Raw genomic sequence first — 19611 nt, forward strand, 5'->3', positions numbered from 1 at the left:
GGCCTCGGTGCTTCTCTGACCGCTCACTATTGGCCCTTGCCCACTGACTGCCTCCCCCAGAGCCTAGAAGCTCGAGGCGGGGGCGGGCAACCCCATCTCCTTCCCTGCTGTCTCCCAGCATCCAGCAAGGGGCCTGCCTTGTAGCATGCTCAGTGAAAGAATGTGCTTCTGGGTTTGACCACTTCTGCCTTGGTGTAGCCCCAGTGTTCAGCCTGGGGCCAGGCGCCCAGGGCACCCTGCAACTGTTTCAGGAAGGCAGGCAGGGTGGGGAGACTTGAGAAACGCTCACGATAGCTCCCGGGGAAGTGAAGGGAGGGATGACAAAGCAAAGTGTGAAGGATCTGAGAAGCTCTTAAGAAAAAGAAACCGTCAAAGGTAGCCGTGCGTTTCACCTGAAGCTGAGCGTCACTGCCCCTTTGCGTGGCTCTCACAAAGATGGTGGCGCAGAGCCACGCCCCTCGCCAACAAGGCCTTCCCACGGTGGGGGGTGGGGGGCTGCGGGCGGAGGTGACGCATGGATCGGAAGTCCGTCCTCAAGCTCGGCCGCCCGGGCGGCCCTAGCAGCGTCTGTGGCTGGCCGCGAGCTGGGCGATGCATCCGGCTGGGCTGTTCTGGGTCGCCGCGGCGCTGCGGCTGCTGCTGGCGGCACACGTGGCGGCGGCGTTCGAGCCTATCAGCTTGGGCATCGCCGTCGGGGCCGCGTCGGCCCTCACCGGCTACCTGTCGTACAGGGACCTGTACTGCCGCTTCGCCGAGTGCTGCCGAGAGCAGCCGCTCAACGCGTCGGGTATGGCGGGTCTGCCCCGGAGGGGCTCGAGGGGCGCGGGGTCAGCCCCCGGCACCCCGCGCTTACCCTGAGGTGGGGTGGGAAGGAGGAGGGGTGGGGTCTCGGCCCGGACTCCAGCCTCGGAAGCCGTGTCTTCGGAGACAGATTCTCCGGATCGTGGGGCTCTGCCCAAGTTCCTTTCTAAAAGCTTGGATTCCTTGGGATGACAGTAAGAAGAAACCGAAAGCAGCAGCCCTTCGGCGCCATGTCGCCCCTGTTAAGTAGTTTTCAGATGTGCAGCGTCTGCCCAGAAAGCCCACATTTGGCCCTCGGTTTTCTTACAAGCCGGAAGGGGTGGCTGGGGAAATAGCAAGCATCTGAGTGAAGAGAGGGCCAATCCTTGGATGAACGAACACATTTAGTTTCCTTTTCTAGTCCATTTCCTTGGAAGTGGCGTCGTGTGACTGCAGCCCGTGTGGTTCTGCCTCAGCGCTAACCCTGGGGTTTGGCAGAGACCCTGCTGGACCGCTTGCTAACCTGTGCCTCTCGCTTTGGCCAGCTGGGGAGAGCGCTGCTTTTCTGGTGCACGTTTAATGTGTATTTTTCTCTCTTGTTCCCGGGCTGGCTTCTGCAGCCCTCAAGCTGAATTTGGAGGAGAAGCTCTTTGGGCAGCATCTGGCCACTGAGGTGATTCTCAAGGCGCTGACTGGCTTCAAGAACAACAAGAATCCCAAGAAACCACTGACTCTTTCCTTACACGGCTGGGCCGGCACGGGCAAGAATCTTGTCAGCCAAATTGCGGCTGAAAACCTTCACCCAAAAGGTCTCAAGAGCAACTTTGTCCACCTGTTTGTGTCGACCCTGCACTTCCCTCACGAGCAGCACATAAAACTGTACCAGGCAAGGAATTCTGTTATCCCATCCCCTGGCCTCTCGGACCCGTCAGGGCGACCTGCTCCCTGACTCCGGCCTCTGCTTCTTTCCTTTGCACTCCAGTAGCCCCAGGCCCCTGCACACTTCCCCCACCCTGGCAACCCTTTGCCATTTGCAGAACTCTCCTGCAACTTTTTTTTCTCGCTGATTCCAAAATAATACAGCTGGGTAGGTGATGTTATTTCCATTAAAAGATGGAGGCAAGAGCGGCAAGGCGACTCGCTCCTTAGAATTTTCGTGCAAATCAGAAACTGGGACCCAAATCTCCTGACCCGCAGTCCGCAGGGTAGCTGTGTTGCGCAGTGAGTATGTTCAGTATCCCCATCACAGCCCTTGGTTAAGCGGAGCAGGTCACACGATTTGCTTGGACACGACTTCATTTAAGGCTTTCTGTGATGCAGCTTCAGCTTGGCCCACATTCTTGGCGTTGCTACGTTAAGTGGTCCTGTAAGGCTCCCATTTAAATGGACGTCCTTGTGAAAGTTCGCGTTCCTACTGTTAGGTGAGGACTGAAATAAGGAACAGAAACTGAACAAGGAAGTGAAAGTGGATATTTGCCCCATAAACTGTAAGACAGGGAAGACTACCAAAAAGAGAGAATGATTTTCTTATTTACCAAATTCTGTCATAAATCCCTAGAAATACAGGAACAAACGCTTTTCGTGAAATGTCATCTAGGTCAGCACCTTTGTTCACTGCACCAGTAAAAGGCACTGGTCTCGGGATGCTGTGCCGGTCTTAGCCTAGTTTCTTATTCCTCAGTATGTCTGGTAAAATTAACGTGAGATTCCCAGCCACAGGGAGATGAAAATTACGGGTTGGTTAACAGTGAAATGATCAATATTCACGTATCTTAGACCCCGATACCGTTAAAAAGTCACATTTGGCACGTCATTTGAGTTAGGAAAACACTTATTTGCATTCTAGCACCTATCTCTCTGCCAGTTTCCACTTCTTATAGATGAAGTTTTGGAAAAGCTCTCAGACAGTGAGTGGAGGCTAGGGTGCGATTTTTCTTTGTTAAACCCCAGAGAGCTCTGATTTTTCACCTTCCTGAGTATGAGGAACAGTGGAGCGCTTCTGCTCCCCTGGACATAGCTTTTGAGTCCCTGCATCCTATTTCTTCTCTTATGGTTGGTCTAGGACCAGTTACAGAGGTGGATTCGGGGTAACGTGAGTGCATGTGCGAGCTCCGTGTTCATATTTGACGAGATGGATAAACTGCACCCGGGGGTCATTGATGCAATCAAGCCATTCCTAGATTACTACGAGCAGATTGATGGTGTGTCTTACCGGAAGGCCATCTTCATCTTCCTCAGGTCAGTGGGAGGTGTTTCTCCGAGGGCACACAGCCCTTCATTCTGCCAGGGCTAGAAGGAGGTCCCGGCAACCTCAGCAGGTCCCAGGGACAAAAGTGCCAGCCTGGCAAAAGTGACTTACGGACTGCTTTTACTTTGGGGTTGCTAGTGTCAGCACGGCACAGGGCAGGGGAGGGGGGAAACGAATGAAGGAAATAGTAGATAACAGGTAATTTCATTACTTGCACATGTTGCCTCTGAGGGTTATAAAAAGTTGTAGCGGGCTTCCCTCGTGGCGCAGTGGTTAAGAACCCGCCTGCCAATGCAGGAGACACGGGTTCGAGCCCTGGTCCGGGAAGATCCCACATGCCACGGAGCAACTAAGCCCGTGCGCCACAGCTACTGAGCCTGTGCCCTAGCGCCTTCGAGCCACAGCTTCTGAAGCCCACGCGCCTAGAGCCCATGCTCCGCAACAAGAGAAGCCACCGCAATGAGAAGCCCACGCACAGCAACAAAAACCCAACGCAACCAAAAATAAATATATATTAAAAAAAAAAAAAGCTGTAGCATGACACAACAAGTTCTGAAAAAGATTTTCAGTTCCTGAGGGCAGGTGCTATTTTTTTTTGTCTAGTAGCACTTAGTAAATATTCCTTGGTTGAGAATAAACCTTAGAGAAATATCACAATCTGATTCCATATTAGAAAACTCATAGTGTTTTCTGATGATGTGTGACATTTGTAAGAAATCATTACAACCCTTTAATACATATAGACTGGCTTATATAGTTGACTTTTTTTTTTTTTTGCGGTACGCGGGCCTCTCACTGTTGTGGTCTCTCCCGTTGCGGAGCACAGGCTCTGGACGCGCAGGCTCCGCGGTCATGGCTCAGGGGCCCAGCCGCTCCGCGGCATGTGGGATCTTCCCGGACCGGGGCACGAACCCACATCCCCTGCGTTGGCAGGCGGACTCTCAACCACTGCACCACCAGGGAAGCCCTATATTTGACTTTGAAACAAGCTGTATAGGGACCTCCCTGGCGGTCCAGTGGTTAAGACTTCGCCTTCCACTGCACGGGGTGCGGGTTCGATCCCTGATTGGAGAGCTAAGATCCCACATGCCTCGCGGCCAACAAACCAAAACATAAGAAAACAGAAGCAGTATTGTAACAAATTCAATAAAGACTTTAAAAATGGTCCACATTTAAAAAAAAAAAAGCTGCATAGAAACAAAAAAAAAAGAATAAACTTAGAGCAGGTACGTTTCCTGATTAGAGAGAGAAGTCTTTATTTTTAATTAATTTTTATTGGAGTATAGTTGATTTACAATGTTGTGTTTCTGCTGTACAGCAAAGTGAATCAGTTTTACGTATACATATATCTCCTCTTTTTTAGATTCTTTTCCCATATAGGTCATTACAGAGTATTGAGTGGAGTTCCCTGTGCCATACAGTATGTTCTTATTAGTTATCTATTTTATGTATAGTCGTGTGTATATGTCATAGACAGAGAAGTCTTAACGTGTGACTTTAATCTTCGTTTCTTTGGCAAACTCAGCAATGCAGGCGGGGACCTCATAACTAAGACGGCCCTTGACTTCTGGCGGGCAGGGAGAAGGAGGGAAGGCATCCAGCTGAAGGACCTGGAGCCCGCGCTGTCTGTCGGAGTCTTCAATAACAAACACAGTGAGTGCCCCTGGCGAGGAGCCCTCACCCTGCCCGCAGTCACCGTGTCTCTCTCTAAGCCTTTCGCGAACCCACAGAATCCGCTCGCCTCCGCGCCTTGGTTGAAGTAGGGACTTTTTCGGAGGGCATTCTATTCTACAAGCTAGTTAGCAGGGGTAGCCAACCGATCCTTACATGAGGCTTGACCAAAAGAGAATCTTGAGGGCCACAGACGTGAAGAATGTGCTGGGCCCTGTTAGAGCAGCGAGGTTGGCCGGGTGACAGGGACAGTAACGGGCGAGAGACCCAGCTGTGCCTTGTTTCCCAGGTGGCCTGTGGCACAGCGGACTGATAGACAGAAACCTCATCGACTACTTCATCCCCTTCCTGCCCCTGGAGTATAGCCATGTGAAGATGTGCGTGCGGGCAGAAATGAAGGCCCGCGGCTCTGCCATCGACGAAGATGTCGTCACCAGAGTGGCAGAGGAAATGACGTTTTTCCCTAAAGACGAGAAAATCTACTCAGACAAAGGCTGCAAGACTGTGCAGTCACGGCTGGATTTTCACTGAATGCTTATCCAGATGGGGTGAGACGCGGCTGGGAGCCCAGGGAACTCGGGGCCTGGCCTTTCCAAGCACTTTGAAGACCTCTTCAGGGTTTGCACATTTGCACCTGTGGACTTGCGGGATCTGGAAGGTTCTAAGGGTTGGTTTTTGAAATGCTCATCTGTTAAGGGTACTTGTCATTTTGCAACAGCACAGCAACCCAGCTGTTCATTGTGGTTGAAGATGAACTTTTGAAGTCCCTCCCCTCCCCTGCCACTACCACTTAACTGACCTTGACAGAATAACAGGAGTGCCTTGAAAACAGCTGTGTGAGTGAGACCAAGGACTCTTTCCGACCCAACGGTACCCACACCTCAGAAGCTGAACTGAAGGAGTTCGAGGGCCCCGCTGCAGTCCGGGGAGCACTGGGTCTTCACCTGCCAGAAACATGCTTCTGCTCTAGTTCTTTTTCTTTACAGAGCGCGTTCACCGGCTTGAAGTATTTTCAGGTAAAATCGGTGGCACCCTCAGGCACAGTGTCGTGTGGGAGGACCTGGGCCCACAGGCCGAGCACGCAGCTGGGGGAACTGCCTGTGTGTGGCATGGGGGCTCCACGCCAGGGCCCTGCAGCCAGGCGGGACGGGCAGGACCTCTCGTGTGTCCGTGGCTTTGCTGCTGACAGCCCTGGTCATGGAATTCCTTCTCCCAACTCTCACTTGGTACTTATCGCAGCCTTCCTTGTATCACCTCTACTCCTTACCTTCAGCCCCGGCTAGATGTCCCGATCAGAACGCAACTGTTGGCTTTGAGTCCTCGGTTCCCACGGTGAGATGTTTGTCTGTTACAGTTTACACGTGGGTCAGTCTCTCACTGGACTGCACAGAACCATTTGAAATCCGTAGGACAGAGTCATTCTCCATGGATGACGCGTGCCGACTGAATGGTCAGCTTGCAGGTTCTCGTTGCCGAAGTGGAAGTATTGGACACCGGAAGTGCTCGAGTTTTCAAGGATATGTATATTTTTTATAATGTTCTTATTTCTGAATCTTAGATAATAGAAATATGGGACATGGCTCATTTTAAAACACGGGAAGGAATAATTGCCTATTCCTTTATCAGATACTCGTAAGGTTGCGCCTGATCCTGGTGTCATCTGAGAATGATACCCTGTATGGCAGTGTCAGGCTGGGCTGCCCTGGCCACTGGGAAATACGACTTCCACTCCAGCCAGTGTGAATCGTTTTATCTTGTAGTTGCAATGCAGCTGCAGACATGTAATGAGAACATGCAGCTTTTTTCTATATAAGACATGGCAGAATGAATGTTCCTCCCATATGGCAATGCCTTATAGAGGATCACACTTAGTCTTTAAAAAATGCCAAGGTGGGGCTTCCCTGGTGGCACGGTGGTTGAGAGTCCGCCTGCCGACGCAGGGGACACGGGTTCGTGCCCTGGTCCGGGAGGATCCCACATGCCGCGGAGCGGCTGGGCCCGTGAGCCACGGCCGCTGAGACTGCGCGTCCGGAGCCTGTGCTCCGCAGCGGGAGAGGCCACAATGGTGAGAGGCCCGCGTACCACCAAAAAAAAAAAAAAAAAAAAAAAAGCCAAGGTGAGGCTTAAAATTTTTAGTACATGTTCTCAAGTTGGAGCTAAGTTATGTTTCTTTTGTCACCTTTTGGGTGTCTGGTCAGGAGGAGATAAGATTTTTTGTTATGATGCAATAAACTCAACACATGTTGGTTACCTTTGGACTGCTGTTACTGATTTGTAACTTGAAAAGGCCACAGTTGCTCATGGCCCAGTCTCCCGACCCCACGTAAGATGTAGACGAACTTAAATTGACCTACTGAATGGCAAATAATAAAGCCTAAATTTTATCACATGAGATGCCACTTGCAGAATTTTTTTCTGGTTTATTTGGTAGCTCTGAAAAGTTTGAGCTTAGAATAAAGGCTCTTCGATAACTCAGGTGTCTTTAGGCTCACCGTACCTGGGACACGCTGGTTGGCATTCTTTACCTCATAAAGAATCAGTATTTACCTAGGAACTTCCCTGGTGGTCCAGTGGTGGAGAATCTGCCTTCTAGTGCAGGGGACGTGGGTTTGATCCTTAGTTGGGGAACTAAGATCCCACGTGCCGCAGGACAACTAAGCCCACGTGCCACAATCAAAGAGAAGCCCGCACGCTGGAACTAAAGACCCGATGCAGCCAAAAATAAATAAAATAAATTAAAAAAAAAAAAAAGTATTAGACCTTAAAAAAAAATTTAACTTAAAGGCTGTTATCCCCAAACAAATACAAAGTTAAATTGGATTAGATGATGGGTTCTACTCCATCGAATTTTCATGGATGAAAATATCATCAGAAAGAGCTGGTCGTCTTCCTAACAAATATATTCTTCTAAAATTAACATAGGAAGGAAACCGAGGCACTCAAACGTGACTCACGGCTGCCATTCTGAACCTGAGCAAGGCCGAGCTCAGACCAGGAAACCTACTTGCCTGGTCTTGCCTGCCCTGAAGCGGTAAATAATGAAACCCTTGTTATGTTAACCAGATTTCAGCTTAATCCCTTAACCTGGGCTCTTATTTTTGACAGTGATTTCTCTTCCCAGGACTGAGGATGGAGCCCTTTCTAGAAAGCTGAGACCCTCTTCTCCATCACGTCACCCACTCCTATAATTTCCCAGTTGGAGGTGTTCATCCCGTGAGGCTGCCCTTCTCCGTCTGGGTCTCAGGCTAATGTCTCTTCTGCTTCACCCCATGCTGCCTCATCTCAAAGACTGAACTTTCCAAGGGGCGTCAGGGGACCCCTGTGTTCCCTAATTAGGGACTCCCATTTTCAGATGAATGGTTAGCCCTAATCCCGGGCCGTGACAACAGGCCGGCTTCAGGTCAACATCAAGCACCTTCCTACGTTCAGTGCTGCCTTAGGGGGCCTGGGCGGGCGGGTAGCCATGAGGCAGAGGGGTCCAACCCGTCTTCTGTGCCTGCTAACAACTGCCCCTGCAAGCACTGTGCAGACGCTCATATCCCACAGCAGCCCTCGTAGGCACATAGGTGTGTTGCACAAAACAAGGCGTGTTTACGTTCCGACACTGCTCTGTACTCCTGCCCGGCTTCTCAGCGGGAGGTATGTCTGTAGACGTGAATGAACTCCACAGCTGAGTGTCGGGAGCTCCAGGGCCCCCCTTGACGGAGTGTGACCCCACGGGCAGCTGAGCAAGGAGCCGGAGCTGCCAAGGTCCTCGGAGCCCATGTCACACTCCCCTCCATTCCAGCCTGGACTGCAGTTAGGTCTAAATTCACAGCTTAGGGACTGCCCTGGTGGCGCAGTGGTTGAGACTCCGCCTGCCAACGCAGGGGACACGGGTTTGAGCCCTGGTCCGGGAAGATCCCACATGCTACGGAGCAACTAAGCCCATACGCCACAGCTACTGAGCCTGTGCTCTAGAGCCTGCGAGCCACAACTACTGAGCCTGCGTGCCACAACTACTGAAGCCTGCACGCCTAGAGTCTGTGTCCCACAACAAGAAAAGCCACCGCAATGAGAAGCCCACGCACTGCAATGAAGACCCAATGCAGCCAAAAGTATAAAATTAAAAAAAATTTTTAATTAAAAACAAAAGCAAGTCACATGAATGTTTAAAAATAAATAAATGAATAAATAAATAAATATTAAAAAAAAAAAAAAAAGAATCTGCCTACCAACACAGGGGACGCAGGCTCGAGCCCTGGTCCGGGAAGATCCCACATGTTGCAAAGCAACTAAGCCCGTGTGCCACAACTACTGAGCCTGCGCTCTAGAGCCTGCGAGCCACAACTTCGGAGCCCGAGTGCCACAACTACTGAAGCCCACGTGCCTAGAGCCCGTGCTTCACAACAAAGAGAACCCACCACAATGAGAAGCCTGCACACCGCAACGACGAGTAGCCCCCGCTCGCTGCAACTAGAGAAAGCCTGCACACAGCAACGAAGACCCAATGTGGCCAGAAAAAATTTTTTTTAAATTAAAAAAAAATGTATTCACAAATCATACACAATTTTATTGTAAAGTGGTAGCTGTTTGCATTAATAAATAAAAACACTGTTCTCAGCATCCTGGGGGGCAGCTGAGCTTTCCTCGAGGTTTGGGGAGTTCTGAAGAAACAATGACAATTAGTAATCAGTGAGGAAGGCTTTAAGAAAATATGGCAAAACCTGGTACAGAGCGTGTGGCTCATTTAGGAATGGAAAGCAGAGAAGGGCCTTTGCAAAGCTGACTGACCGGCCAGTGACAAGCTGCAGATGCTTTTCTTTCGAGGAAATTCTGTTTCTAACAAATTGTTCACGACGTTACTAAGATCATTCCCACAGTTCACAATGCTACTGTGATGAAAATTCTTGGGGAGGACATTTAGGCCTTGTCTGTGATGGGCCTGAGTGTGTCCCCTTACACACCTGTCCTTCTATAAACACTTACTGCCCTTGCGATGGTCATCCTGGGACAGATCGGCTCGCTGCTAGAGCCTCCGTCCCCAGTACAGTGACACCATCCTACAGAAGACAGGCCGAGGACTCAGGCTTTTTAGAAGTAAAGACATCACAGTGTATGTTGTAATGACAGGAACTTAAAAACACACACAAAGCCAACAACTTAAGAGTCTGAAAAGTTTCTTCATAATGTTAAAAACCATTTTAAATAAAATTATCACATTTTCAGTAAAACGGATTCATCCTTCCTTGAAACAGAAACACCTGAAATTAAAACATGATTTTTTTACAAAACCATGAGGCCTGGCACAGGTGGGCTGGGGGCTGGCTGCTCCCGCTTCTGCAGGCTCTGGGGCTGTTTCCACCTGTGATGCGTCACCGACGGCCCGCAGGCCCTGCCCGATGAAAATAACGCCCAGGAAAATGCCTGTCCTGTCACACCAGAATAATTCATTTTACTCCTCTTCCGGGACCAGAGCGGGGATGCGGGAAGCGACATCTCTGGTGCCATCAGTCATCGTAGTAATAATCTAACTTGGTGAACACAGTTTTGCAGCCTTTGTCAGAGAAAACTCTCTCCTCTTTGGGGAAAAATGTCATCTCCTCGGCCACTCTGCTTACAATGTCCTCGTCAACTTTGTAGCCTCGGGACTGCATTTCGACTCGGATGCACATTTTTAGGTGTTTATATTCCAGGGGGAGGAAGGGAACAAAATAATCAATGAGATTTCGGTCAATTAAGCTGCTGTGCCAGAAGCCACCTGGGGAAAAGAAAAAGGTGCTGTTCATCCATTGTCCGCCCACCTGTCCACCTGTCCACACACATCTGCTGGGTGTCAGCCATGAGTGGAGCCCCGCACCTGCCCTCGTGGGGCTCACGGCCTAACGAGCAGACTAGCCAGTGAGCTCACCCAGGGCAACCGCGAGGGGTGACGCTCCTGTGAGAGCCAAGGGCAGGGTGATGCCGCAGTGGGCAGGGAGGCCTCTCGAGATGTGACCGCTAAGATCTCAGGCGGGTACCCTTCCTATGCATTTATTAAAATTTTTAGATATGAAAAAAAATAAAGGATCTGAAGTGGGAAAGGGGCTCACCACCCACTCCGGAACAAGCAAGCAGGCAGGCCGAGTAGGAAAGGGAGCAGGTTCACAGAAAGTGAAAGGTGAGAAGAAGAGTCCCCAGGGAAGGACCAGCACTCCGGAATCTTGGAAAGTTGCGACTGGCTGGGGTTCCGGCGGCTGGGATTGGCAACAGGGTAGAGACCCACTGCGGCTGCCGGCATGTCCCAACCCTCCAGAGCGTCTGCGGGACCAAAAGCTAGAATCCTCAGTAATGTGTGAAGACAGTGCTCTGTGACGGCCACAGGGCTCGCACTTTCCCTGGATGAGGCCTGCCTCTGCCCAGTCTCGGGTCCTCTGAGATTCCCGGCCTCTTGACCCTCCCACTTCCCCTTCGGAGATGACGCAGCACCCATTGGACCACACTCGGCGTTTCTTCATGAGGACGGTTTCCCTTCCGCCTTGCCGCTTCACCTCTGTGCCTTAACCCTGGTCTGCCTCTGACACCAAGTCCATCCTGTATTTTTCCCCCACACCACCAAGCGGTTCTCTGAGCCCACCTGCTTTCAGCTCAATTCTGACACTCTCTACCTGGAGACTCCGTCAGATCCCACAGGTTAAGGACGCAGCCCCACAAGACCGTCCCCTCCTTCAGCCACCAACCAGAAGTTCGGGTTGTCACCCGTGCTTCTGAGGTTCCAATGACCCCCTCCTTGGGTTCAATTAATTTGCTAGAGCAGCTCACAGAAACTCAGAGAAACATTTTCTTACTAGCTTACCGGTTGATTATAAAAGGATATAACTCAGAAACAGCCAACTGGAAGAGATGCACAGGGCAAAGTATGTGGGAAGGGGCGTGACCCATCCATGACCTCTGAGCACATCACTCGCCCCAGCTCTCCACGTGCTCACCAACCTGGAAGCTCTCCAAACCCTGTCCTTTAGGGGTTTTCTGGAAAATGCTTTACATAGGCACAGTTGATTAAATCACTGGCCATTGGCGACTGATTCAACCTTCAGCCCCTCTTCCCTCCTGGGAGGGCTTCAAGGGCTGGAGACTGAAAGTTCCAACCCTCCAATCAAGGGTTGGTTCCCCTGGAAGCCACCCCCCAACCCTGGTATTTTCCAAAAGTCACCTCATTAACACAAATTCTGATGTGGTTGAAAGGGGTTTGTTAGGAACAGCAAAGACACCATTATGGCTCTCATCACTGTGAAACTCCAAGGGTGTTAGGAGCTCTGTGCCAGAAAACGCGGATGAAGACCGAATATACTTTTCTTACCGTCAATCACATCTGGGGTTCATTCTTTTCTTGCCCAACGGTGCTTTGCACACAGCTGGTGCTCAATAAACATCTGACTGCCTGGAGGTGGTGGCGTCTGCGGCTGTGGGAAAGCCGCACACGGAGCGCCAAGCCGCAGCGGAGCAGCGGCGAGCCGGACAGCCCTGGCCGGCTCGTTTCCGGCAGGCCTGCCCTGTGCCGGGTGCGCCGGAGGCCCGAGGCAGGGGAGGGAGCAGACGTGGACTGGCCACCCAGTAAACAGACGATCCCGGGTAGTGCCGGGGCCTGTGAGCTCTGAGCTGGGGCCATCAGGCAAGGAGAGCAGAAAGCTCATCGGCCAGGGAGTCAGGACGACAAGGACACGCCACACAGAGGCCCTGAAGGGTGCTCAGGTGGACCGAGTGACTTTACAAACCACCGACCGACCAGCGACCGACCACTCCGCCGTCTGCATCCTCAGCCTGACCCCCCGCCCCGGAACTGCGCTGGAACTCAGCCGCCTGCTCTGCATCTCTGCCTTCAGACGAGTCATCCTTTGCCGGACGCGCCCCTCTTCATCTCCCACCCTCTCTGCAAACCTCCTCCTCCTGCAGGCCGTCCCCTAAACGGCAGTGCCATCCTGCCAAGTGCTCCGGCCAGATTCTCGATTCGTCTCTCTCATTCCCACACACAGTCCCTTAGGAAATCTTATTGTTTCCATCTTCAAAATACATCCCAGTCAGACCCTGTCCCACCTCCCCCACGGCTGCCACGCTGGGCTGAGCCGCCAGCATCTCCCCCCCAGGTTGTTGCAGCCACTCCTTGCTGGCCTCCCCGTCCCTGCTGCCTTCAGTCTGTTCTCCACCCGGCAGCCAGGTGGTCCTGTTAAAACTAGGTCCAGTCAGGGAACTGTCTGCTCAAAACCCTCCAGGGGCTCCGTCTTCCACTTGGAGCCAAGCCCAAGGCCCTCCTGTGGTTCCCCAGGCCTTCCACAATCTGCACCCCACCCCAAGCTCCACCTCTCATCTGACTTCCTGTCCCCTGCGTTCATCCTGGCCCAGGCACACTCCTGCCTCAGGGCTCTCATGTGTGCTGTTCCCTCCCATGGAATGCTTTTCCCTCCCATGTCCACATGGCTCCCTCACTCCTCAGGTCAGCCCAGATGTCACCCTCACAGTAAGCCTTCCCTGACCACTGTATTTAAAACTGCAGGGACTTCCGTGGTGGCGCAGTGGTTAAGAATCCGCCTGCCAGTGCAGGGGACACAGGTTCGACCCCTGGTCTGGGAAGATCCCACGTGCCGCAGAGCCACTAAGCCCATGCGCTACAACTACTGAGCCTGTGCTCTAGAGCCCGCGAGCCGCAACTACTGAAGCCCACACGCCACAACTTACTGAAGCCCATGCGCCTAGAGCCTCTGCTCTGCAACAAGAGAAGCCACCGCAGTGAGAAGCCCGTGCACCACAACGAAGAGTAGCCCCCGCTCACCGCAACTAGAGAAAGCCTGCGCATAGCAACGAGGACCCAACGCAGCCAAAGATTAATTAATTTAAAACATTTAAAAATAAATAAAACTGCAGCTCACCCCCGTCCCACACCCCCCAACCCCTATTTATTGGTTTACTTTTTCCCTATTGTGGGAAAAGGGGAAGATAAATCTCTACCTCTACGTAGACGTGGGTCCCAGCATCTGACACGTTTCCTCACTTGTTATCATTAGGATAGAGAGTAAGGATTTCTGTTTTGGCTCACTGCTGTGTCCCCAGTTCTTGGACCAGTGCCTGACACCTAGTAGGCGCTCAACAAATACGTTGAGTGAAAGAATGAAAGAGTTCAGCCACCTGCCTAAGGCCGGAGTCAGGACGTGGCTGTGCCAGGCCTGCCCAGATCCGAAGCTCATCCTCTGGAACCCTCTGGAACCTGCAGCGTGGGTTCTAGGCCAGAGCCACTTGCTGTGGTATTCCGGGGCTGAGACTTCTACTGCATGTGTTCATACTTCTGGCATGCCAAGAACCTACTCGACATACTACAAAATATTTTGTCTTTCACCGTTAACATTCCACTTGCATGAATTGACATAAAATACCCCATTACTGTTCATGTAACTCTGAAGTGCTATGAATTTCTCGGCGAGTCTGTTTCAGAGGAGACCTTCTGATTTACAATTTCAGGAACGAACCTGAGCAAATGGTAGCAATCGACCCACAGGGCTCACGGATCTGACCCAGTGAGTGAGCCTCCAACATGCTGTCTTTCCACATCCAAGGGTTCAAGGCCAAAAGGGAATGTGTCAGGTCACTGGCAAAGCAATGAGCTTGGTAGTAAAAGCTCACGCTCTGGAATAGAGACACCTAATAGGCTGTGTGTCCTTGGGCAAGGGGCTCCCTCTCTCTGAGCCTCAGTTTCCTCATCTATAAAATGAGGACAATAATAGTTTTTACCCCAGGAGGATATTATGGAGATTAAAGGAAACAGGCAGGTAGAGAGTTTCACACAGTGCACAGTACAGAACAGGGGCCCAACCACTGCCTGGCTGTCACTCTCGGGCACAGACCCTCAGGGTTCTAGGTTAATGTGCAGAAAGAAAGGGACCTAACGGGCCCATCTCCTCCATCAGAGGCTCCCCAGCAGCCTTCCTTGTTCCACCACCCGCTTTTACAAGGGAAAATGATTTGGCTGAAAAAACCAGGAAACGAATTTTCAAGATCTTGATGATCAACAATGTCCCTATTTCTTTAAAACAGCATCTCCCAAACTTGTGTATGTGTAAAAGTCACTTGGAGTTTGTTAACACAGATTCCCTCAGGAAGTTGGGCTCAGTAGGCCTGGGGAAAGGACTGAGAATTGGTATTTCTAACCAGCCCCCAGGTGATGGTGAGGTCATCAATTTAAAACTTAGGGGCGCGGGATCATGAAGTAGGGGGATGTTGTGCTGGGAATGGATGGCCTCGCTTACTGTTGTTTTTTTTTTTTTTTGGCCACACTGCACTGCATGTGGGGTCTTAGTTCCCCAACCAGGGATCGAACCCACGGCCTCTGCATTGGAAGTACGGAGTCTTAACCACTGGACCACCAGGGAAGTCCCCCCACTTACTGTTCTTGTTATTGAAGGCCGACACAGACAAGGCATGCTCCATGTCTCTGAGCTTGATTTCTTCCCTCTGCTTTCCACTTCTCCAGAAATCTAAAGCCACGTCTGTGATCCTTTCTGCTCCAGCATTGCTGCAAAAGAATTCTAGTGAATAAGGACTGGTGTTTTTTCCCCGAAGCCCCCAGGCTGAGGCTCAGAGCTCTTCAAACCATGTCCCAGCCCCGACTTTACCTGAGAAATATGAAGACGGCTTTCTGATAGGAGACCCCATCCAAGTTGTCATAATAGTCTAGGTAAGGCTTGATGGCATCTATGAGGCCAGCATGCATCTTGTCCATCTCATCAAATATGAAGATGGACCTCGCACAGGCACTCACGTTGCCGCGAATCCACGACTGTAACTGATCCTGAGTGACAAGGGGGAAGAGCCGATACAGATGCTCAGAAGCGCGAGTGACACCACCAGAGTGAGCATTATTAACGCTACAAATGCCTCTACAAAGGCTGCATTTACGGACTGCTTACTGTGTGCTCCCCACTGTGCTGAGAACTTTATATAAGCTCTTTTGTTTCTCACCATAACGCCACATAGTGGGCATTATCACACCCATTGTACAGATGAGGAAACTGAAGCACAGAGAGCATAGTCAACTGAGATTACAAAATTAGTATGAGACAGAGCTAAGATCTGAATCCCACCCTGCCTGATTCCAAGGCCCCACACTCTGACTGTAATTCTTGTCCTGCAACGTGTCACGTCGATGCTGTGTCACTGAGTTGCTGGGCCTCTGTCATCAAAATGGCAATGTTAATACGTATCCTGTGTACACCAGCCTTCTTGGAAGAAGGCCGAGACCAAGTAACCTCTTTTCTCATTCAGTCCTTAGATCAGCCTGGAGAAGGGGCTCTAACTTTCCAATGGGGGAAGTGAGGAGAACTCCAGAGCACACACACTTGGGGATGACTGCGGTGAGGTAACACTCTTGAGTTTCTGGAACAATGCCTGGAGGTTGCTGAAATAAATTTGCTTAAGTGGAACATTCCCTAAGAACTTATTTAGGTACTTCTTATATTAAACAATCAAGATAAGAAGGAGAAAGGACTCTTTACATCAGAAATTTGAACTATGGTTCTATATAGTTCTTTCCTGGATGTAAGGAGAAAGAATTAGCTATCTGTTTCTGAGGAAAAATCTGTAAGTTACAATGACTTGACTTCTTATGATTTAACATTTTGCTTGGCTACTCGGACCACGGTTACAATGTCCCATGGGTACATATTTAACTTAAGCAGTAACTCTGCTCTGCAGGTATGGACTAACCTCTATTTACAGAATGAGAACCTTAGGGGAGCTAAAGTGACTTGCCCAAGTCCACAAAGCGAACCACCTTTTTTTTTTCTTGCGGTACACAGGCCTCTCACTGTTGTGGCCTCTCCCATTGTGGAGCACAGGCTCTGGACACGCAGGCTCAGCGGCCATGGCTCACGGGCCCAGCCGCTCTGCGGCATGTGGGATCCTCCCAGACCGGGGCACGAACCCATGTCCTCCGTATCGGCAGGCGGACTCCCAACCACTGCACCACCAGGGAAGCCCCGCGAACCACCTTTTAAACAAGGATTTCTTCATGTCTGGCAGGCTCCAGCAACCAAGGTCTTCCCATTCTGCTTCTCCCATTTACAGACAACAACAGAGAACATGTATCGAGCACTCACTACAGGTAAGATGCTGTTCTAAGCACTGTTCATACAGTGTTTTATTGTGACCTTCCAAAACCCATCAAAGTAGTTGCTACTGTGTTCCCTATTTCACAGATGAGGAAACTGAGGTGTAGAGAGGTTAAGTGACTTGCTCAAAGTCACACAGCTATTAAACAGTGAAGACAGAATGCTAACTAGGATGACTAACTCATCTCTATTTGCCTGGAACTTTCTCAGTTGTAGCACTGAAAGTCCCACATCCCAGAAACTCTGGACAGTCGGTGACCCTGATGCTCTCCCAAGCCAAAGGGAAAAATGTGTTCGCACAAGTGAGGATTAAAAAAGGCAATAGTTAACATTGATTTGAACGCTTATGTGCCAGGCATCACGTTACATACTTGACACACAGAGCTCAAGAAATCCTCACAACTGCCATTTGACAGATGAAGAACCTGAGTCTCAGGGAGGTCTTGTGACGTTCCCACAATTACACAGCTGTAAGGAGCCTTAGGGCTCAAATCCAGGTGTGCCTGCCAACAAAGCCAGACTGTTAAATAGGGAGTTAAACCGTAAAAGCAAACGTAGGCCTCCCTAGAAACATTTCCTCTTTTATAAAACATGTCGGATTTGACGATCTTTAAACTGGATTTGATTATGTCCATCTCTCAAATCCTATGACCCCACTTGCTATCCCACTGAGCCTGTTTTCAGAAACCACCATGAGCTTTGATGGTATAATTGCTTCCTGCATCTCCAACCCTCTGTTAAGTTCCACACTTTTCAAAGGGGAACTGATGCATTTTCAGGGCTCACTCATTTCAACACGGAATTTCCAAATCCCGTTCCCCAACAAAGAAACCCCAAACCCAGCATCATCAGGAAGGATCCCGAAATTTGGCCCTTGCCTTATACAGGGTGATGTTGGAGATGTGAGGGAAGTGCAGTGTGGCCACAAACAGGTGGACGTAGTCACTGTTCAGACCACCCTCGTAAATATTCTCTGCGATGATCTTGCTGACAAAATTTTTGCCGGTGCCCGTCCACCCGTGTAGGGAAAGGGTTAGAGGTTTCTTGGGCTTCGGGTTGCTTATGAAGCCAGACACAGCATTTAAGATGACTTTCTTTGCAAGATGCTGTCCAAAGAGCTTGCTGTCCAGATCCTTCTGCAGCGCTGGGAAAAACAAAGCCAGTCAGGCGGGGTGGAGGGGGACACACGTGGCAAAATGCAGCCCAGTTTACAGGCTCATGTGAAAGCCAGCAAAGCCCGCTAAGCTCTTCAAGCGTCTAGTGAGACGCGGATGTACGTAAGCACTTGGCCCAGGTGACCGGCGGGTCCAGCAGGCCCTCTGTCTGCTAGTCCTGCCCGGTTCCCGAGCCCTCCTTCCTGAAGAGACCCTTGGCTCCAGTGCCTCCGACACCAGCGTGAGCCCCTCATCCCCGCTCGGTCCCTCCCACCCCACGCCCGGCAGGAAAAGGGCGGCGGTTCGGCCCCCACTGCTCCGCGCCGGAAGAGTCCCCACCAGCCTTCCCGTCTCCGGCGAGGAAGGAGGAAAAACTCTCTGGAGTTAGTTTCCAATCGTCCACACTCCCAGTTTCTGAGCGCAGGTGCCCAAACAGCAGCTGGCCTCCGCAGCTCTCCGACCAAAGTCCGGTCTGCCTGTGGCCGTGGCCCAGGAGCCAGGCCCCATCCCGCACTCCGGTTCCGGGTCCAGCCCCCGCCGGCCTCAGCGCTGCCCGGGCTTCCGGGCCTCCTGGACCCCAGCCTCTGACCCCCGCCCCAGCCCCAGCCCCCAGCCCCCAGCCCCTTCCCCATCCTACCGTCCCGGCTGAGGCTCTGCTTCTGGCTGCAGCACTCGGCGAACAGGCAGTAGAGACGCGGGTAGGACATGTAGCCGGTGAGGACGCCGGCCAGGGCCAGTCCCAGGCTGATGGGCTCCACCGCCCGCACCGCCAACGGCGCCAGCAGCACCAGGCCCAGTGCGGCCCGGCCCAGCTTCATGCCCGGACCCGCGCCGTCCCGCGCGCTCTCACGCCTACCGCAGACCGGCGCTACCGCCAGACTGCACTTCCGGTCCCTCCCGCCGGGGTCGCCATCTTTGTAGCGGGCGGACCTCCTCCGACGCCGGCGGCCGCCATCTTTGTGAGGGGCACGGCCCTTGCCTGCTTTGGGCGCTGGGGCCGCTGGAGGGGCCAATTTTGTTTTTAATAAAACTTTTTTGGGAACAGTTTTACATTTATAGAAAAGTTGACAGGACAGTACAGAGAGGTTCCATATTACCACACCTCCGCCCGCACAGTTTCCCCTATTATTAACATCTTACATTAGTATGTTACATTTGTTAAAATTAATGAACTTATATTGCTAGATTGTAACTAACTAAAGTTTCTTCATATTTCCTTAGGTTTTACCTAACGTCCTATTTGTGATCCGGGATCCCATCCAAGATACCACAATATATTTAGTTGTCATGTCTCTTTAGCTCCCCTTGGCTGTGGCTGTTTCTCAAACTTTCCTGGGTTTTGATGACCTTGAGAGTTTGGGGGGAGTACTGGCCAAATCTTCTGTAGGATCCCCAACTACCGGAATTTGTCTGATGCTTTCCTTATGATTAGACTGGAGTTACGGGTTTTGGGGAGGAATATACTTTACAGAGATAAAGTGCTATTTTTATAACCTCATATCAAAGGAACATACAGTCAACATGATTTATGACTGTTGATGCTGACCTTCATCACCTGGATAAGGTAGTGCTGGTCGGGTCTCTCCCAGGTAACGATACTTCCACTCATTCATTCATAATTTTGAGGATCGCCTATGGACTCGAT

At 51.2% G+C, this 19611-nt stretch overlaps 2 protein-coding genes across 2 annotated transcripts; one reads left to right on the forward strand and one right to left on the reverse strand.

Annotated features, from left to right (window-relative positions):
* The first annotated feature begins 591 nt into the window (after positions 1-591).
* Positions 592-5230, forward strand: TOR1B (torsin family 1 member B). Its single transcript, XM_065879962.1, has 5 exons — positions 592-787; positions 1401-1666; positions 2843-3018; positions 4554-4681; positions 4989-5230. Exons 1-5 carry the CDS (start codon positions 592-594, stop codon positions 5228-5230), a joined length of 1008 nt encoding a protein of 335 aa, XP_065736034.1.
* Positions 5231-9841: 4611 nt separating this feature from the next.
* Positions 9842-18879, reverse strand: TOR1A (torsin family 1 member A). The gene is made up of 5 exons (XM_065878645.1): positions 18604-18879; positions 17691-17956; positions 15319-15494; positions 15091-15218; positions 9842-10439 (listed from the first exon to the last, which is right to left on the reverse strand). The coding sequence occupies exons 1-5, from the start codon at positions 18782-18784 to the stop codon at positions 10189-10191; spliced, it is 1002 nt and encodes a 333-aa protein (XP_065734717.1). The 5' UTR covers positions 18785-18879; the 3' UTR covers positions 9842-10188.
* Positions 18880-19611: the final 732 nt, after the last annotated feature.

This window comes from Phocoena phocoena, chromosome 6 (genome assembly GCF_963924675.1).
Source record: "Phocoena phocoena chromosome 6, mPhoPho1.1, whole genome shotgun sequence".
Lineage (NCBI taxonomy): Eukaryota > Metazoa > Chordata > Mammalia > Artiodactyla > Phocoenidae > Phocoena > Phocoena phocoena.

What these genes read in the sequence shown, in the direction of transcription:
- TOR1B (XM_065879962.1), top strand. Translation starts at nt 592, where the DNA reads ATGCATCCGGCTGGGCTGTTCTGGGTCGCCGCGGCGCTGCGGCTGCTG. An exon ending in GCAGCCGCTCAACGCGTCGG is followed by an intron (nt 788 to 1,400) that starts GTATGGCGGGTC and finishes TGGCTTCTGCAG; the next exon opens with CCCTCAAGCTGAATTTGGAG. An exon ending in AGCACATAAAACTGTACCAG is followed by an intron (nt 1,667 to 2,842) that starts GCAAGGAATTCT and finishes TGGTTGGTCTAG; the next exon opens with GACCAGTTACAGAGGTGGAT.
- TOR1A (XM_065878645.1), bottom strand. Translation starts at nt 18,784, where the DNA reads ATGAAGCTGGGCCGGGCCGCACTGGGCCTGGTGCTGCTGGCGCCGTTG. An exon ending in GCAGAGCCTCAGCCGGGACG is followed by an intron (nt 17,957 to 18,603) that starts GTAGGATGGGGA and finishes TGTTTTTCCCAG; the next exon opens with CGCTGCAGAAGGATCTGGAC. An exon ending in GCCGTCTTCATATTTCTCAG is followed by an intron (nt 15,219 to 15,318) that starts GTAAAGTCGGGG and finishes ATTCTTTTGCAG; the next exon opens with CAATGCTGGAGCAGAAAGGA.